A 20,054-nucleotide genomic window follows, 5' to 3' on the forward strand; every position below is an offset into this window, starting at 1 on the left:
TATATTAACTAAATGAATAAATCTTGGTATGTAATAAAGTAGCCACTGATCAATGGAAAAACTAGTTTATTTAAAAATTGAGAAGTTAACAGTATTTGCCAAGTGTTGACAATCTATCCACTCAAGTGCCTCAGCAGAACTCTGTAGTGTCCAATATATCCAGCACTTTGGGTTCTTAAATCCTCACTTGCTCTTCACTGTCAGATTCATCTGGAGAGCTGGGTGTTGGGAGTTCATCAAAAGCGATGTGTGCTCCTTCCCTTGTCTGCCCAAAGCACGTTGCTATCACATCGACTGCAAGGCGAGCAGTTGCTTTCACTGCCTCTTGAGAAGCTCCCAGCAGTGGATTGACTTCAACCATGTCTACAGCTGAAAGCATTCCTGTGAAAATGATTTACAGCTTTGTTACTCTGACAAAGGGTACGGTCTTCTGCAAGGTTTTGTTTGCAGCCTTTTATTCATTGTAGCATGTCTGGTATTTGAGTTTGTGACCTACTCTACCCCTTAGACAAGTAAAATTGGCTCCAGGTGAGGGAGGAGGTGGTTGTTCTCAGATGCAAATTTGTGGTTTTGTTTCTTTCTTACATCATCACTGCCTCATTCATTCGTGCTTTCAGCATTCAGGAAAAATGTTTGATGTTCCATATACATTTATGAGAGGAATAATTTTTCTCCCAGTCCAAAAATGAGAGGTTTAAAATAATCTCACCTCATACTCTTTTGCCATCCTATTCATGAATCTATAGACTATTGTCTGGTTGGGATTTTTTTAACCTTCTTTTACTGCAAATAATAATGTTTAAAGAAATAAAAACTTGATAGTAATAAGTTGAAAAGTCCTTTTATATTGAGTCAACTGCAGTGTATTTTATGAAAGCTTGATTTGTTAGTCTTGAATCCTAGAATGGAACTTCAAACTATACAAGATTGTTGGCACCTATTTTTGTATTTCAGATGCCCATTTTCACATCTCGTCTCATGTGTTTAGGATTAGGGAATAGTATTACACTTTTTGACATTAGTTGTTAAAATACTGTGTATTTTATTTTCTTATGCTAAGCTGAAATTGCTGATGGTTAAGCTGCTTCCAGCACCAAGGGAATTGCCCAACCACAGGACTTCTTTTTCCCTTACTGAAGGCAGAATTGACTTTGAAGGCACCTTTGCTTTGATGACACTTACTATCTATTTACACAGGAAAGACATAACCAGTATGAGCTCTGGGCAGTTTGTCCTGTCCTTGCTTAGCCCCATACTGCTGGTCAGCTCCTACCTGTGTTGTGTATTTCCTCTGTGATGTACATGCCTTCTCTGTAAGTCAGTCCACCTAGAACAGGAGTCCCTGTTGCTGGAGCCAGTGAGGGATCAAAAGCATCAATGTCAAAACTCAGGTGAATTGGTCTCTGTCTCCTGGACAAAACAAAACAAGAAAAGCAATCTTAAAGCCTTAAACTTTTTCTACGTGCACTTCTTACTGTCCAGGCTAATCAGCGAAGTAACATCAAGGTCCATGAACCATGTCTCATATACATTAAAAAAGCATCTACTCAGCGAGAATTTGGTTGAAGTACTTTACTTCAAACGATCTTAACTGGCATTTGTCATCTTAGTGGAATGATGTAGAGAAGTGTATGATACAATCCAGCCTTTTCTCCTTCTGTACAGAAAGCCAGGGTCAAGGCTGAAACACTGATGTGCATGGCAGCTAGGATGGAGGAAGCACTGAGCTCAAGAATTTCACTGACAGTTCATCAAGATGACCATTTTTCAGGTCAATGCTTAAGGGCTGTCTCCAAACCTTGCCATGTATCCTAACTGCTGAAGTAGTAAAGGATAATCTCAAACCTAAAACATTAGTTACTTACTATATCAACTGCCAGCTGATGACAGCTTAATAAACTGGACACTGCTTGTCACTCACATGAATTATTTAAGTGGTAGACTGTGTACTTCCAACTTACTGCACATGCTCAGTAAGGAGAAGCATCTGGATTACCATCTTCTTTACTTGGCACAGCTGCAGCTAGGAAGGGTGAGCACACCTTTAGAAAACAGCAGCATGTAGCACAGGTTCTAACCTGTGGGACAGGTTACCCTTTCTAAATGACCCTCTGCCAGCTCCTAGACTAGCATGATTTGCTCCCTGACCTGGTTCCCCAAACTTGAACAAAGGTCACAAAGGTGGCAGTAGTGAACTGCAGTAAGGGAATGGCTAAAGTGAACTTTACCAGCTGCACAGGCACTTGCAACCACCATCAGGATGTTGTGTGTGAGCCATCAAATGCTTCCATCTCCCATACCAACAGCTCATTTCAAGTTACTGTCAAGTTGCTGTATGTATTTTTAAAGGTATAATGTGTATTCTGCACTCTGAGTTGATTCAAACATCTTGTCAAACTGCAGAAAATGCAGAATTACGTAACAGAACCAAATAGTAAAAAATAGAGCCACAACTCTAGTGAGTCATGTAACCTGTGTCAGCCATCTGCCGAACACTGTGAAATAGTTCCAGTGCTGAGAGTTTCCTGTATGCTGGACACTGTTCTGTAGAGCCACCTTCCATCAACTGGCTTTCACTTAACCTTCAGGAAAGTACATGTTCAACAAGAGTAGTTTAAATTAGATAATAGTTTGTTACCTGCCCATCAGTTGTTCAAAGGTTCTTTCCATAACTTTCTGAATTCCAAGGCGATCGATATCCCTCATGGAAAAATACTGGATGTCGAAGTTCTTCAGAATATAGCTATGAAAATAGTTTTGTTAAACTCAATCATGACTGGTTTAAGCTAAAATCTAATAACCCTTATGGATATGATTTCACGCTCATTATTTCAGCCTTTACAAAAATCATTTAATCTAAACCAACTTACTACTCAGCAGGATCCACATCCCTCAAACCAATGTATACAATATCAGCTGCTGAAAGGCAGGGCTTTAGCCAGGAAAAGCCAGGAAGTTGTGGTACCTGCAAGCAAAGGTTTAGTATTAGGTCAGTTTAATGATATACTTAACAAAACGCTATTTAATGCTTCCCTGAAAACTTTGGATTGATTTATAGCATCCTTTCTCTCTCTAAATAGAGAAACTTCTACATTTGAAGGTTTGGGTGATGTAATCATTCCGTACTTTCATTCCTATGTTCAACTTAGATGAAGTGTTAATGAAGTTTTTAGCTCTTCTACATTTTCCAGTTTGAAGAGGAGGGAGGCTAAAAAAGTCCAAATCCACAAGCAATAGATAATTTGCATCAGTGAGGATGAAAAAGAATGCTGAAGTCGATACCCAGATGTAGATCACACAGGGCACTTCTGCTTGTGTGTTTCTATGCACTTCTGTAACTCACCCAGTACATTATGCTTACATGGAAGCATGAAAACCAAGGTACCTGTATCTTTTTAGGGGAGCTACCAAAGTCATGCAAACTTACAAAAACAGTATTAAAAGACAGATAAATTCAAAGTGGGAAGTTGAAAAAAAGAAAAAATAAAAGGTTGGGCAGAAAGCAGGGCAAGAAGCTTGGCCTTCACAGTGGGTTACACCATGCTGGCTTTTGATGCAGAATTGAAGAGAGTAGGTCTAAGACAGCAACTGAAAGATTTTGAGATCATCATTTCTTAGCTTTGGTAATTAAGGAGTCGTGGTATGGAATCACAAAACCATTCAGTTAGTAATACCTACTAATTTTAAGAATGATTGAAATTAACTCCGATTTCTCTTCTTCCAGCTCTGAAAATGGCTACATTTTCACAGCTGTCAAGCAGCTAGAAGGTTTTGTTTCCCTCTTAGACTTCTCAATTACTAATTATATTTGAATTACAATATTGGATGTTTTTAAAGGTTAACACACCCATAGCTATATATAATTACACTGGGTTAACTTAGCACAGATTATAAAAGTATTTGCTACTCTAGGACAACGACCTGAAACTTCTCCAGTTATAAATTAAGAAGAGGTAAATTAATTGGAGACCACTAGGGTAATTAATTCAGGTTTCAAAAAGGAATTCTGCAAAACCCATCACCACATCATAAACTGAGCATAGTAATAATATTGTCAGATATTCTCTAGTATTAATGATTCAATAAACTTAATACTGCCATTACTACTCTTTGTTTGTAAATAAATTAAATTGAATATATTAACTGCCTTTGACAGGTTCTTTGCTTTGTTACAATGGAAAAGGAGTTGTTGATAGGTCTGCAGAGGTGCAGACATTTTCCTGGGAAGGTATTAATAGTAGTTTGTGAGTTTGGATGGTTCCAGGAGCCCTGAAATAGTCAGGAAAGGAGGATGATTTTTTTTTTTTTTCTTCTGGTGTCCCATTATCACATCAACTCAACTGGTGTACTGGATCTGCACATGCAGTGGTTCACTCCATAGAGTCAGAGGGGTATTAGCCAAACAAACCATTGTCAAAGGCACATTCTGCTACTGCTGAAAAGCTGTTTAAAAATTCATACTGTTGTAGAAGCCTCATGGTACCAGCAGGACTCGTGTTGGTTTCCCCCCTCTAAACGGGAATACAATAGGGTAAGAAAAGCCCCTTGAGTGAGTGCACACACCTGTTTGTGCACCTGCACAGCCAGGCCTTGTGTGAGTTGCTCCTGCACAGGCATCCAGACTGCTGGAGTTGAGGTGGGCTTGTGACAAGATCCCATAACCAGCACCAAGTCTGAGCAGCTTGCCACTAAGCATAGCCTAATCTTGTTCTTTCTACTGCTGCTTGCAAGAAAGGCCTGCTCTCCCCCACTGACATCAGAAAGCTTACAGGTATTCTTTTAGCATGTCAAAAAAACCCAATAATTATAAAAAAATTACTGCTTTTCTATGCTGCTCAAGAACTGGAACCTAGCACAACGTCTCCTCCATCCTCAGCTATCACAGAGCTTTAGTTTTTGCATTACTTTGGGAATTCCAACACGTCTGTAGAGACCACATAAGAAGGACTAGAAACAATAAAGTATGTAAAAGCACTAAATTATTCTATTGACTTGTGGATGAAAATAATTCAGAAGAATTTGCAGGAGAAAAAGCAGAAGAGCTTTACCAGATGACTACCAGTATTGCCGTGCTGAACAGGAACTTGATGCAGTGGTATCTTCAGTAGCCATACAGACTTAGGCATGCTTGTTCTTGCTTGGAAAGGGCATACCTCCAGCAACACAGCACCCCAAATTTGTCAGAGAGAAACTAGACATTTAGCAGTAATAACTAGCAATGCAGAGTGCCAAAATGAAGCTGTCAGGTTTTCTGCAGCTCCAGCATCCATTCTCAAGATGCAGTTGTCAATCCTGCCCTCACTCTCTAGCCTGAGCTTCAGCAGAAGCAGATTATCGAATCAAAGTTCCTACTGCAGAGGCCTCGGTTGTTCACTGCACAGGTGCTGCAGGTCCCTGTACAAGGTGACACAGCCCACAGCTAAGCCAGGCAGGGTACACAGACCTTAGGTTAGCCTACTGGTCAGCATCTTGAGAGCAACAAAAACAGGCCATGCACATTCCATGTGCCCCAGGAAACAGTTCTTTTTGATAATTCGACCTCTTTCCAAAAAAAACCCCTCTCTCTTTAAAAGCTCACTACATGCAGTTACAGCCCTTCTGATTTGTAATATTTACAGTGGAGCCAATGCCAGAGCAGCCAGTTAGGAGAGATCATACAGGAACAGCCCCTGTCAGGCCCCAAGCCAAACCAAGCAGAAGCAGCATGCAAGGTATTGCAAGAACCAGCTGTTCCTGGAGGTGAGCTCAGCTCAGCTCTCACAGGCTGGGCTGGGGGGAGGTTCCTGCTCGTTGGTAGCAGTGCTGCCACTGCCCAGCCTCAGCAACAACCCCGCTTGTGACGCAGGAGCGGCACCAGAGCCAGCTGCTCACTGTGCAGCTCATGTGGGTGCAAACACACAGAAAAGCTTTTTCTCATTCATGCTTCTAAGTGTGTCTGTATCTGTGTTTGCATGTGTTTGTGGCACTTGTATAGATGTGTGCATGTATGCGCACACAAACACACAGAGTAATACATATTTTATCTTGTACCCTGGTAGAAAAGATCTGTGTTTACAGCAGGTAAGAAAGGACCTCACATCAGCAATGATGCAATGCTCTGAGGTTGCCATGTAGGATAACTACAATCAGGATACTCACTTTATCTCGGAGCTCCCTCAGGAGAAATGAAAGAGGTTGTCCATGGAGGCTTCCAGACTGGGTTGTGAGAGGCGTGTTGATATCAGCATGTGCATCCACCCAGATCACTCCGAGGTGTGGGCACTGCCGTGCATGGCCGCTGACAGAACCAAGTGCCAAGCTGCAAGTACAGTAACAAACTCTTTAGTCACCATTTCTTCTTCAGAACATCTGTGACAATAAAGGGAGCATCCCATACAAACTGCATGGCATGCTGCTGCCGTGATTCCAGGAGGCCGAGTAACTACAGGGCTATAGTCACAGGCCAGAGCTCCCTGTTGTCTCCCTTCCCACAAACTTAATCTTCACCTGCTCTAGATCCAAATGCTCCAGAAAATCTAGCCTTTTTTTATTCTAGTCATGATACCTTCACCCACAATTCCTTCTCACATGCTCTATCATCCTCAGCCAATTCTCAGACCAAAGGTTAGTGAAAAAGAGGAAAAACATCCATGTTGTAAGTTCTATTGCAAAATTGTCTGTGTGAAGGCTTTACAAACCTAGCCTAAGAGGTGATGGCCAAAGAGACACAACACTAAACATTCAGCAAAGAAGAAACAAAGCAGTTCCTCTGAAGGAACCTGATGAGAGAAACTTTCCCAAAGAGGAAAACCTCATTTGTGTGTCTACACAAGTGATCACAGACCAGTCTGGAACCAAGCAGCACTGTCTGAGAAGGTCAGGTTTTCGTAGCTGTCTTCTATGTTCCACCCCAAAAGCCTGTCCCTAAGGTATTGCCAAGAAATGACCCCCTAATTGTTCCTGCAGTCCCCTTGCTTTTTTAAATTAAATTCTTGCACTCCAAGTGTCAACCTGCAGCATGAACTAACTGTTTTTAGGTTAGCTCACCTGTGATCACCTCCTAAAGTGACACATCTGTGTCCAGCAGCTACTGCTCTGCTCACTGCATCAGCCAGCATCTGGCTGGCCAAGCCCACCGACCGCGGGTATAAAATCAGGTTGTTGTACAGGTCATCGTTGGGAACTTGGGTGAAATTCAAATCTCCAAAGTCATGCACTTGGCATCCTAAGAACACAGCAAAAAAAAAAAGGAGTGACTTACTTAAAAACCTTCCCAGGTAAATGCTCAAATTTAGTTAGGCAAGTATGAAAGGAACAACAGGAAAGGAATGGATCCATTTGACTATTTGCATGGGATGCAAACTCACAGCATTACAAATTAGAAAGCTTTATTTTAGCAATGAGCTATGCAATCACGAAAAGTCACTTAGAAAAAGTTTGGATTTTTAAAAAATTATTTCATGATAAATTCCAACATGAAAAATTACAGCCTACATTGCCATCTTCCTTTCCATTTAGATTGTATACAACCTCAAATAACCTCAATTGCTCAAAGGTACCAAGGACTACACATTTCACTAACTATAGCTAGAGTTATTTTACATTTTCAAGGTCCCCAAAAATCCAGGCACAAAAGTGCCAAGTAACAAATAACATACTTTCCTTACAGTACTTTCAGGCAACTCCATGGAGAATTCACTAGGCCTTTGTTAGAAGAATCTGTCCATTTTCTCAACACAAGATATTCTAGAAGGCATTTTAATTCTGGGACTTTGGTCCCAAAACTCTTTTGAGATTCTTTCATTGCCAGCTGCAGCTTGAGTGGCTGTTGAACCTGAGAACATTCTCAGTGTAAAACTCAGTCTTTCTGCTCAGAGACTCTCAGTTGAGACAGGCCTCACTCACTGCAGGCTCTGATGAGGGCAGTAAAGGCCCCAAGGTATTTACAGCTACACTAACAGTGGCTTAATAAGACCACCCTGAATACCAGTCATGCCTGCCCCCTTGCTCCTCAGAATCACTAATCTGTTTGTAGTTCAAAGCATCCAGGCCAGAGCTTTACATTTTGCCTTTAGCCATCCTGTGACTTAATGGGGCAGTTTGAAAAAATTAAGGCAAGTCAACATGAAAAAACAGCTCACTTGGGGCTCTGGGTTCCTGTTTAATTTCCAGTAAGCCATTAGTCTAATGTCCAGGAAACTGGCTCTGAATTTGCTTGGTGGATATTACATAAAAGCATAGTTGAGAAATATATGACTTCTTTATATTTTAAAAGGAGTGTTGACCAGTGAAATGAATGGAGGAAAGTTATTGAGTCACTTGTGCAGATGTGGTGCTGGGAAATAGGCAAGCATACATTTTACAGCAGGGGCATAGGTGGGCAGATGTTGGGGTATTTGCAAATGAACGTATCAGCTGAGCACAGCTGCTCAACAAAGGATTGAATAGATGCTTTAGCAACTCAGAAAACACATTCTCTGCAGTGACAGTAATTCAAGCAGTGAACAGAACCATGACATACCACTCCCTGCTTTTCAGAAGGCAACAGAGGTACCCAACTGTTCTTTTTTTCCTCCAGTAGACAATACCTAATTAAGCAACAGGATGAAGGCTCTGGAATTTTGAGCCCATTCAATTTGAATGTGCTATCTGATCTCTGTGACCACTACATTTTCAACCCTCTGTTTATTCTGTTGCTATACAGAAGCAGAAAAAAAGTTGAGAGTTCTAAGATGTTCAGTAAATGTTAAACTTTTTTTTTTATTTGTGTCATCCTGCAAGGCAACTTCTATACCACATATGCACACTGCTACAATTTCAGTATTTCAAAGTTTGAAAGTACTTCAGTATGCCTGGGAGACAAGTTTTGGAAGTAAGACTTCAATGGGTATCAAGATCTTTTGGAGATACTCTTGTACAAGGGAAAAATGCCTTTGATCTAATATCTCTGACATCTGTGTGAAATAAATCTGCAGTTGGGAGCCAAATGCAGTGAGTTATACATTGCAGGACAATACATTACACAGAGTAATGGAAGAAAGGACTACAACTTTGGTTTTGTTCTCTCCTACAGGACATGCAAGCACATGGCAGTATTTTTACCCATTAAAGGATGAAAAACAACTTCCTTTAATTCTACCGCAAAGCTCCACTTTCAGACCAGTGTAAAACAAGGATCCAACCATGCCATCATGCCTTGCACTTCAAGGAATCAGCTAAAAATATCCAGGTTATGCTCAAGGCAGGCCACACATGGCAGATTTGACCAAGTGTGTTTAGAGAAATAACAAGTGCTTAGTAAGGTCTGCTTTACTCTGCCCACCTCCAAGTTCCCACTGTAGGGCAAAAAGACTTGGTTCAGCTTCTGAATAAAAAAACCCATTTGTTTCTTAGGATTATCTGGTTTATATAGCTTAACACTTTTGTGGTCCATAATTCTGGAATCTTGTCCACTTTCTGAACACATGGTACTCATAATTCTCTCTATTTTTATAGAAAAGTCTAAGTGTCTGTTAAAGACAATAGATGCCTTCAGTTTTTGTTACCGTCTTCTAAAGTTCAGATAGGGTTCATGAACCTTGTAGCAGTTTCTTTTCTCAGCTTTGTGCATCCCTTGCCTCTAGGCCCACTGTTTTTGTGTGCTTGCAGAGGACAGCTCAGGTTTCCCAGGGTGATAAGGAATGTTTTCAGCCAGCTATCCAAAGGCCATCAGATTAAGAAAGATACAGTTAATCTCAGAAGTACATGTTAATCCAATACTCAAACATTAACATCTTCTCTTACTACTATTTCTTTTAATGGTGCCTAGTGTTTTGAAAACTAGGACTAAATGACCTTAGGGCAAAGGGAAAGTTTAATGAATAGATAGTGCACAGAGAAAGAAATTCACAGATATGCCATGTATCCCAAAATGTGGGAAATGTATGTGCATGTGTACACACAGATTTTCAAGTACCCAAATACTAGAGATGAAATCAACATGCACATTTGTCTTAATGGTATTGAACAAGGAAAAAACAGTTTAATACATCAATAACTACTTTAATAATTTGACATAGCTTCTATTTAGAATCTCAGCCATTAGTCTAAAACTTTAAGACTTGAATTGTTTTCCATTTCATCTGCCTGCTTGCATATAGATTTATTTCCTAAATCAAAGCTCTCTCAACTACATTATTTGTGCACTGAAATTGGTCAATGGATAGATATGCTGTAGAACTGTGTGGTTTGAGGGATTTTGCTGTTATTTGGACATTAATGAAAGATTTATAAAATCTACCTCACCAAGCACTTACTTTCTTTGGTAGCTGGAACACTCTATTTTATATAGATACTAACACTTATAAACAAAGCAGCTTTTTTAATCAGCACCAAAATTTAACATGAAGAATATATGGGATCTTTTAAAAGGCAGTGGATTCAAGTTCTGAAAGGTAGAAAAAGCAATGGGTAGATAAGAAAGCCAGCTTCTTTACATTCACAGCATCCACATCATTTGCCAGTGAAGCAGATCAGGTCTAGCCAGGATTAAAGTTCTTTTAAATAGAAACATTTATGGTACCTTAAGTACCATACAGCACTTAAGGAGTAAACAGCACAGACATTTTGCTAGTAACTAAGGAGTATGAAATCAAATGTGATCAAAAGTCTTTTGTTCACACTTTCAAGCCCTTACAGAAATTACTTCCAAATGAAAAATATGTTTGATTCATTAGTCAATTATCAACAGTGCAAGAAATTGATAACCAAATACACACAAGTCAGCTCCACCCACAGTGGCTCAAGCAGAGATCTCTTTTTGAAGTGAGGAAAACAAAAAAGCAGGCCTGGATCTATTTCTATTACAGAAGCTTTAAAGAGATACAAGGGAGATAAAGGTGTCAATCCGAGTAGGAACACACAGTAGAGTTATTACATAACTAACACGTGCATAGCACAACAGTCCTGTCAGAGTGAACGACCAGCGTGGAAAGGCAGCATGTACAGCTCAGGAGTGCAATCCCCAAGGGTTCAATGCCCCTCCTCTGTCATCAGCAGAGGTGTCTGGGGGCACAGTTCAGCCAAAAAAAAATTCATTAGCTTGAAATAGTTTGCACAGCAGATTATTCCCTGGCTGATTTCTTTTGGCCAGAACAGGTAGTGGAAGATCACACAGGCATAATACAGGCATTGAACCCGCATCATAAATATGACAGCTCTGCAGGGTAGCAAATGGGAATTGGAACAAAAGCATGAGGAACATGGGATAGAACTGATGTCCCAACACTGCTGGTTTACACTGGATATTTGTGAACTGGACATTAAAAAAAAAAAAAGAACCAAACACCTAATTAATGGGGAAAGTAAATCCTCTTCTGGGTGCACTACTTTCAAAGGAATGTGGAAATCCCACAGTTACTACACCCTGTTATATTATATAAAGCTGCCCACATGAAAGTATCACTCCTGCAAACGGTTTTTTTAGATTAGGGCATCACTTACTAAATCACTACAAACACAGAAGAAGGTTTTTTGGGATGCAGTGACTCTTATGAACAATGTTTAAAGGCAAACTTAACATTTTACTTCCCATGAATGAAACCAAGTTACCATCCTTTTCAGTATAAACCCATTGGCTTACAGTGGGGACTTTGTAATCCTTTCTCAGAGATACTGTCAAAATGTTGCACAACAGCAAACAAATGATTCAGTTATTATGACCAGTGCGTTCTGAAGTTCTGGGGTTTTTTAAAGGCAGATTTAACCCTTCAGAATTATCTAGGACGTGCGTGTGTGTTACAACTACACTAATAAAGTGCGTACTTTCATTTTACATGAATAGAAAATTAGGCAAGCAAGGTTCCCACTGCAAGAGACAGACTTCAACAGCCTAATTTAATGGTAACCCTCTTGCTAGAAGTTCATTACACAGTATCTACTTTTCTTTAAACTGAATAGGTATCTGCTGGAAGAAATCTACTGGATACATAGTTGGTGGCTCAATAGATACCTGTCATTTCTAAAATTTCACTTCCTAAAAAGCACGTTCTTATCTGAGTAATTCCCATCCTTCTTTTTAAATATTGAAAGGTCTGGTTTAAGACAAAGTTTCTATAGCTGTACATATTTTAAAAGCTTCATCTCCTACAAAAGCAACAAGCAAACCCAATTCCAACTGCTCTCCCAAGTCTGTAGTCAAGATGCCCCTTGCATAAAGTGAGCCAAAAAATATTTTTGCAACCCCAAATCGAGCAGCCACCTCATTTCCCTTTGGAAATTGCTTATAACTTTAATCTCTTATGAAATTCAATGCACCTGACCTTAACAGGTCTTCAAAAACGTCAGTCTGAGGTGTTGGGAAACATTTGCACTGTGGCTTGCATCAGAGAGAGGGGTGTGGCTATTGTGTCTGCCACACCATCAACAAACCCTGCACGCCTTCTAATTTCCTTCAAATAAGCTTAACCCAGACACAGCTCCTGGTAACAAGAACACTTACAGCCATGAGGATCATAATGCCAAAAGAGCCTTCCTCAACAATAAGCACCTTGTGCTTCAGATTGTGACAGAAGTAAGCAGTAATTACACTAGTTAACACAGGCAGGTAACACTTGAAAGGAAGGAAGAGTAAAATATATTAGAGATTACTGAAATTCTCTTCCTTCCTCTTCACTAACATCTGACCACTTCTTCATATACAAATGAAAAATCTGGTGGGTTGGTGATCTGTGGGTAGTTTGTTTTGTATTTAACTTCAGTGCTTCATTCCCCGCTTTCAGCAGGTGGTGTTATAACAAATTTTCACCTTTCATCCAAAAACACTTCTCCATATGAAAAAAAAAACAAAACCAAAAAAAACCACAAAACCCCCAAGAGCTTTGTTCATTGACTTGACTCTAGTCTCCCCTTATTTAAAGATTAGGAAGAAATAATCAATTCAGGTTTTCCTGACCTTCACCAGCGTAGCTTTATTTTTAAAGGTATTTAAACTAAACTGACACACAGAACAATTACAGTTAATGCACCAAGTGAGATTTGCCTGAAATTCACAAAGATTCTTTTAAAGCCAATTTCACATAGTTCAACCTCGAGTATGCACCAGCCAAATGGGAGAGGGAAAAACAAACATCAAATCAATGGCTGACACAAAGCTTTTCATACCAAAGCAGACTGTGTACTCCATCAGCAGGAAGGGAAGAAAATATCAGAACCGACTGACTGCAAGGACTGCTCTGACTCTTTATTTGCAGTGTTGCATTTTTCTCCTGACTTCCAAGGCTACTTGTAATCATGCAAATACTGAAGGTACAACATTCAAAGGGATAAACCACATCTGCTGAGCACAGTTGTGCACAGCAGAGGGCACTCCCCCAGGGGAGCTTAGCCTCCCCTGCTCAAGGCAGAACAGCCAATGTTGGGAAGAAGCAACCTAAAAACAGCCTCAGTGGAGGCCTCCTCAAAACAGCTCTCCTCCAAAACCCCAGCAGGGCTCCTTCTGCCTGCCAGGTCATCACAGCCAGTTCCTGGCTGCCTTCCCTCACAGAGTAGAGCAGCACCTGCCCCGATGCATTCTGACTACTGGCATAATTTCAAACTCATTGCAAATGCCAGTTACAATCAGCCCCTTTGGCTGTGCTTTGATTTTTGACAAACCACTGATCTTTGAAGGTAACCAATCATGGCTAATCCACATTTGAGAGATAAACAAGAATAGCAGAGTCTCATAGATCTTTATCTCTGTATAAATAAAAAGAAGTAATTAAATCTAGTTCCAGAAATAAGCTGCAGTACTACATAAGTATGTTGTGCTGATATTATTAAACAGAAGTGTTTGGGCATGCTTGTGTCTAAGGAAAAGGAAAGATAGGAGAACTGCCATTTACCTATTCTGTTTTAGGGGAAAATGGGGGGGAAGGGTGTTCCTGGATCAAAAAAATGCATTCCTATTTCTGCATTGTAGGGAAGAAGAATTAGCTGTTAGTCTGACCTCTTTATGCTATATCCAAACTGATTTTTGTTCCTGAGAATGTTCCTAGCAAACGAATACTTAGCTTTGACCGTACTAGAAGCAGATGTGATCAGAAATAAAAATATATGAACAGTAGCATTTCTGACCTCAACAATGCAGAGATCTAACTAAACAACATGCTGCTTAAATGCCAGCAGTTATTTAGAATTTTGCCTGTCTCCCACTTGATCAACAGCAGAAAACATAACTCAAAAAAAGCCAGATCTTGATGTTATCCATACAACAAATTTAGACTTTATTGGTATTCTGGAGATTACAGATATTTGACTGGCTCTACTGTGTCTTTACAAGTTTAAAATACTGAGTTTTGAAGAGAAATAACTGAGGTAAAAGCTATTGCAAAACAAAGCTAGAATTTAATCCAAGAATTAAATAATCCACTCCTGACAAATCTTGTTTCTAACATGCAAATTCAAACTTAGTTCAAACACAGGGCAAGCAGAATAGCACAGTTTATCAAATTCAGGGGGATACAGGCAACTCTCTAAACACATTTACTGGATAGACTGATGAACATTATTTCTCCAATAATGCAGCTGTAACTCTTGCCAGTCTAAATCTGCTGAATCCCATCATCTATACTTATTTAAGCATAATTGGTGCATAAATAAAAAATTGTTTTTTTTTCCTTCTAAAGTAATTACTGAAGAAGATTAAGGTGGACAAAGATATGTAGAAGCAGCTGCCTCATGATTTATTAAGACTGATACTAACCATAGCTCTATCTTGGTGAAGAAGCAAAGTTGCATTGCTATTTCTGGCAGCAGATGTCCATAGGAGCCCAATGGTTTTGGGCAAAGCAGTAGCACAACTCCAGAGACAGGGATTAACAGCTCCACACCTCTTTTAAAGGTGGTTACTCCTTTCTGAGTCACTTTCTGAGTCATGAAACCTATTACTGAGGAACTTTTTTCCGGTCAAACAGAAGAATGGTGATATGATGCTCATTCTCTCTGACAAGTATAGTTCCACTCTCTGTAGAAGCCATGTATCTGCAGTTCACCAACTTGCCAGGCCAGCAGCTCAGATCCAAACTTTCCTAATCAATTCTATAGTAACCCAAATCCAACCCTAAGCTCAGCAACCCAGCTGCATGCAGTTTTAAGTAAAGACCAAAAAAATTGAGTTCAGCAGTCAACAACAGTCAACATACAAGAATGACTACTTGGGAAGAAATCTTACACTAAAGTGGTTCCCATGCCAGCAGCAGCACAGGTCATCTCAACAGCTACAGTAAGACAATAGCTATCTATTCAGTATAAAACTAAGGTCTTTCTCTCCTCAAGTGAGAGGACTAGGCAAAACTCTGAAGAAGTTTGATCAGACTCTGCCTAATCTGCAGCAAATAGGAGAAGCCCAAGAAATTACCTCTTTAAAAAACTTCATACTTTGCACCTTAAGTAGCTTATGCATCTGCCACCTATATTTCCCACTCCTAGCCCACAAAAGTGCAAAAGCCTCCATATACTGCACCCATTTTTGTTTACTGTTAGAGCAATACACAGCCCTACATGCTTTGCACCCTTTTCTCCCTCATGCCAAGGAACTGTTGGTCTCTGTTTCCACAAGGTGCTTTTACTTCTTTGGCAAGATCCTTTAAGGTGATAATAGTTTAGCTTCCCTTAGGAGAAGAAGCAAAGCCAGACAACAAACATTGCCAAGGCAAATAAAAATCCCCACAAGCAGAGTAAATTATATTTTCATTTACTCCTGCTAGACTTCCACATCCCCTGCTTTTGGCTTGGGAGATGGACTCCTGCCACAATAACTCTTCCTGAGTACACCTTGAGCTACGACCAATAGGTAAGTGTTGTCTCTGCTTCTAACAAGGGGATAAAAGTCAAATTGGTGTGTCAGATTAATCTCTGACAGTCTGGTACAAACTAGCAACAACATCTGCCTCTGTGCTCCCTCCTCAAATTTCAGCGTAAGCATAAACAAGCAGTTCACTGGCAGTCATTACTTGAGGCAGCCAAGAAGTTACTATACCATGTAGTTATGGTCACAATCTTGCAAGGGAGAGACACCCCCCACCACCCCCCTAAAAAAAAAAAAAATAGAAATTGGAATAGCAGCTCACAACACTGCAATAGGACCATGAAAGAACAGAAATTCAGATAGGGTCAAAGGAACAATAAAATTCACCCCCACAAAAGTTGAGTGTTCTCACTCTTTCTGATACAGCTGGAACACTATCAACAGAAGTCACTGAGTAAGGCAGACAAGCATTTGAAGAGCCATGTGGATGCTTTTTGTACAAAGTAACAAACAAACAGCAAATGCATCTTACTACCCAAATGCCACCTTTAGAAGACCCTCAAGAGCACCTTCATTTTATACAGGTCAAGTTGAATTACAAACAAAAATGAATACATTAAAACTTTAAATAAACTTTAAAATTTCAGGCAAACAGAAGTGTCTGATCATCAGAAACCTCTTCCACTTGAAAGACTGAGAACAATTTTCAGAGTTACTGTTCATGCAGAGGAATACTGCCTCTTTCCCCCATCTATACTTCTTTAGATGACCAGAATCCAGCCTCACTCTTGTACTGGGAAGCATCATTCCACATTTCATACTGGTTTCAAAGTTGTAATGACAAAGAAAATCAAATTTATAGCATTCTTTCATATCCAAGCACGGAATGGGAGCATGTAACAAACACTTCCCACATATGATGCCTAAAGAGGCTACTTGGAACAGAGGCGAGACAATGTTAAAGCAATACACAGGTCCTGTGGTCCTAAATGCTTCAGAACTAGCCAATACAGATGAAGAAGCCCTGTATGTTAGACAAACGTTATTTCTTTTTAAAGGAGAAACCTGGTCTGCTGCAGTATAATTTACCTGTTCCAGGAAAACAATCAAGAATCTGTGAAAATTATTAACTCTTATAATAAAACATAAATAGAATATCCAAAATAATAATTAGAATCATACTGTGGCCTTCTTAAAAGTATGAGCAGAAAGTTCATAGCATTAGAAAGACAAAGAAAGCAGCTAAAGTTTTACTGCCAATTCAGCATACCACAGGACTCCAAGTAATGGCACTATTACGATAGTACTGCAGCCAAAGCCATCCTGGCATCCCAGGGAAGAAAAATAAGCAGCCCACACATAAAAAGAATTTAAGTTTCCATGAACAACAAATGTGTACAGTACAAAAGGCTACATGGCAGCATCCTCCTCCATCCACCACCCTCCCATCAAGTAAATTGTCTTTGCACTGTAAACCACTGCTCTGTGCATGCTGCTGACTGTCATCATTTCAGGATGGGCCTCACAGCAGAACCTGTTTTTAAAAGGACTGCAGAGATTTAAGCAGCAACAGACATCAACACCACCTTAAAAAACAAACCAACCCCACCCCAGTGGAAGAACATGCCAGCAATAGGAAACTGCAACTGCAGAAGGAAGAAATCTCAGAGCCTCTAAAAATTATAGGGGAGCAGCAAGAAAATATCTTCATGTTCATTAATGATTAATGAGTAAACAGCCTATAAGAAACTAAGCAGTGAAAGTATTTTTAAAATTTAGTTTAGCTTGCTTCATTTCTATCCCCATAACATTTTGATACTGGAATCCAGAGAGGGCTTGAATTTCCCTTTCTTGCTACTAGCTCCTATTGAAATGAGCTTGTGTCAAAGCAAATGAAAGGGCTTTTTCTTCTAGTTTTTAATTTTGTTGGGTTTTGTGGTTTTTTCCTCAAAGAATTCTTACAAAGAGGAAACATTAGCTCTGAACCACTTAAAAGAAAACCCCATGCCTTCCAGTATAAAATTCTGTTATTGATACAAAATAATCTGCTGCTCAGTCTTATTTAGAAGAGCATCCTCCTTTCAAACCTAGCAATTTGTTAGTTTCAAATAAACTTTAGGCTCAGTAACTACTCTAGTACAAAGAGCCTCTTTTAGATGTCCTCTTCCACATTTGCTGAGATTATAGATCATGTTCACTAGAACTCAAGTATTGCCAAGGATGGCAAGTGTCTGTACTTTGCACAAAAGAAGAGAGGAAAATAATATCTACTCATTTGGCTGCCAACTGTGAATCATAAGATATGCAGGATAAGCCTACAGGGCTGCACAGAGCAATTGCTTCTGTTTTGAAGAGTTCTTATTCTTACAATTCAGAATAAAATTGCTAGAGGGTTATTAGGCAAGTATCTCTGTAAGCATCTAAACTCCACTGATACTAACCACCCAGGGAGGAGATATTGGCTCTTTCTGTGGCCCAGCCCTCCAACCCATCCCATCACACCGTTTTCAGTAACACTTTTTATATTAAAGATTCTCCAAGACACAGCTCAGCTTTACAAGTTTGTATCCCTCGTGCCCTGTTTCTAGTAACTGCTTTCTGCAGGTCTCAGCCTGTGTAAGTAATAGATGGGAGAAGCTGAATCACAATTAAACGCATGGGTTTGCTTGCACAAAAAGACCAGAAACAGCCCATTCACAGGGTGGTATTTGCAAGCGTTTTCAAAGATATCTGAAAAGACCTCATACATAAAACTGAGGACTTCTCCAAAAAAATCTGAATTTTATCACCTAGAAACATACGAATCTTCCAGGAACAACCTGGTAATGAACAGAGAAGGGAAAAAACAAAAAAGAAAAAATACAGGCAAAGCCCACACTATGTGGTAACGCGAGGATCACAGTTACTTCCCATCTGCATGCCCGGAGCGCGCACAGCGATCCAAACAAGCTCTCGCTCCCCCGGCTGTCCCGGACTCAGCACGGGAGCAGCGCCCGCTGTTCGGGGCGTCCGGAGCGCATCGCGCCCGGGGAGCCGGGACCACCGCTCCCCTTTGCTGCGGGACCCCCGCAGGGCCCGGCGCGGCTCCTCCCGGTGCGGATTGCGACAAGCCTCTCCCTCCCGACACCGCCGCAAGGCTGCGGGCATCGCCAGCGCCGGGGCACGATGTGCTCCGTGAGTCACGGAGGCAGGAGCCGTCTCCCCCGCCCGCAGCCCGAGAGCGGCTGAGTCACGCTGCCCGAGGGGCGATGCGGGACCCCGCAGCCCTCGCAGCCCCCGCCCGCCGCGCTGTGCTCACCGAGCCCGGCCAGCCGCTCCACCAGCCCCGCGGCGCGGAGGGTAGCGGGGCCGTGGTCCACTCCTCGCCGCTTCTGCGAGACAAAGAGAGGGGGAACGCGTCAGACTGCGCTGCCTGCAGCCAGGTACGCGAGCCCCGCCGGGGAGGGGGAGCCGGGCGACCGCGGCACCCGGCGCCCCCCGCGATGCCCACCTGGCCCCTGGAGAGCGGGGCTCCCACCAGCGCCACGGAGTGCGCCCGGCGGCGCAGCGGGAGCGCGGCGTCGGGCTGGGCGCGGAGCAGGCGGGCGAGGGTCCGCCGCAGGGCCATGGCGGGGCGATGCTGCCGCGCGCCGCCCTCTCCCCGCTCTCTTCAGCGCTCCGCACCGCCCCCGCGCGCCGCCGCCCCGCCCCTCGCGCCCCCGCCGCCCGGCCAACGGCAGCGCGCGCGCACGGAGGTGTGTCCCGCGCCCCCCCCCCCCACCGCGCGCGGCCCCGCCCCGCCCCGCTCCGCTCCCCTCACGCCCGCCCGGGGTTTTTCCACTGCGGCCGCCGGGCTGGGCAGGGCTGCCGGGCCCCCGCCCCTTCACGGCCTCCCCCCGCACCCCCCGGAGGCCGAGGGCAGCCGTTGTCGCAGCCGCCCCGCTCGGAGAACGAGGAGCGCCTCAGCCGGGCTCGCTGGCTGCCACAGTGAGCGCCGAGAGCCCCCGTGCGCGGTGCAGGAACGCTGCTCCGCGGCTTCGCTGAATAAAAACGGGTGACACTCATCATCTGATGACATTGATAAGCACTCAAGAGCCACCTCTCCTCCTGCCTCGAATACTGATCTCGGAGCATCGTGGCCTGAGACGGTTCTCAGGTGTGCGGCTGTTCCTATTTGAGGCACATTTGAAGATGATTAAAAAATTATTTAAAAACAAGTGAAAGGCCTCACTTTTCCCGGCTGTGACAAGGCAACAGGATTCCCACTGTCACATGTGCAGTCTTTATGTACAAACTTGAAAGGAAGGCTGACACGTCATGAGATGACAGG

General features: G+C 42.1%; 1 protein-coding gene across 1 annotated transcript; it reads right to left on the bottom strand.

Annotated features, from left to right (window-relative positions):
- Positions 1–49: 49 nt before the first annotated feature.
- Positions 50–19,462, bottom strand: ARG2 (arginase 2). Its single transcript, XM_033063352.2, has 8 exons — positions 19,236–19,462; positions 19,044–19,116; positions 7,027–7,204; positions 6,139–6,298; positions 2,871–2,965; positions 2,639–2,743; positions 1,274–1,410; positions 50–381 (listed from the first exon to the last, which is right to left on the bottom strand). The coding sequence occupies exons 1-8, from the start codon at positions 19,350–19,352 to the stop codon at positions 176–178; spliced, it is 1,071 nt and encodes a 356-aa protein (XP_032919243.1). The 5' UTR covers positions 19,353–19,462; the 3' UTR covers positions 50–175.
- Positions 19,463–20,054: the final 592 nt, after the last annotated feature.

This window comes from Catharus ustulatus, chromosome 6, assembly GCF_009819885.2.
Source record: "Catharus ustulatus isolate bCatUst1 chromosome 6, bCatUst1.pri.v2, whole genome shotgun sequence".
Lineage (NCBI taxonomy): Eukaryota > Metazoa > Chordata > Aves > Passeriformes > Turdidae > Catharus > Catharus ustulatus.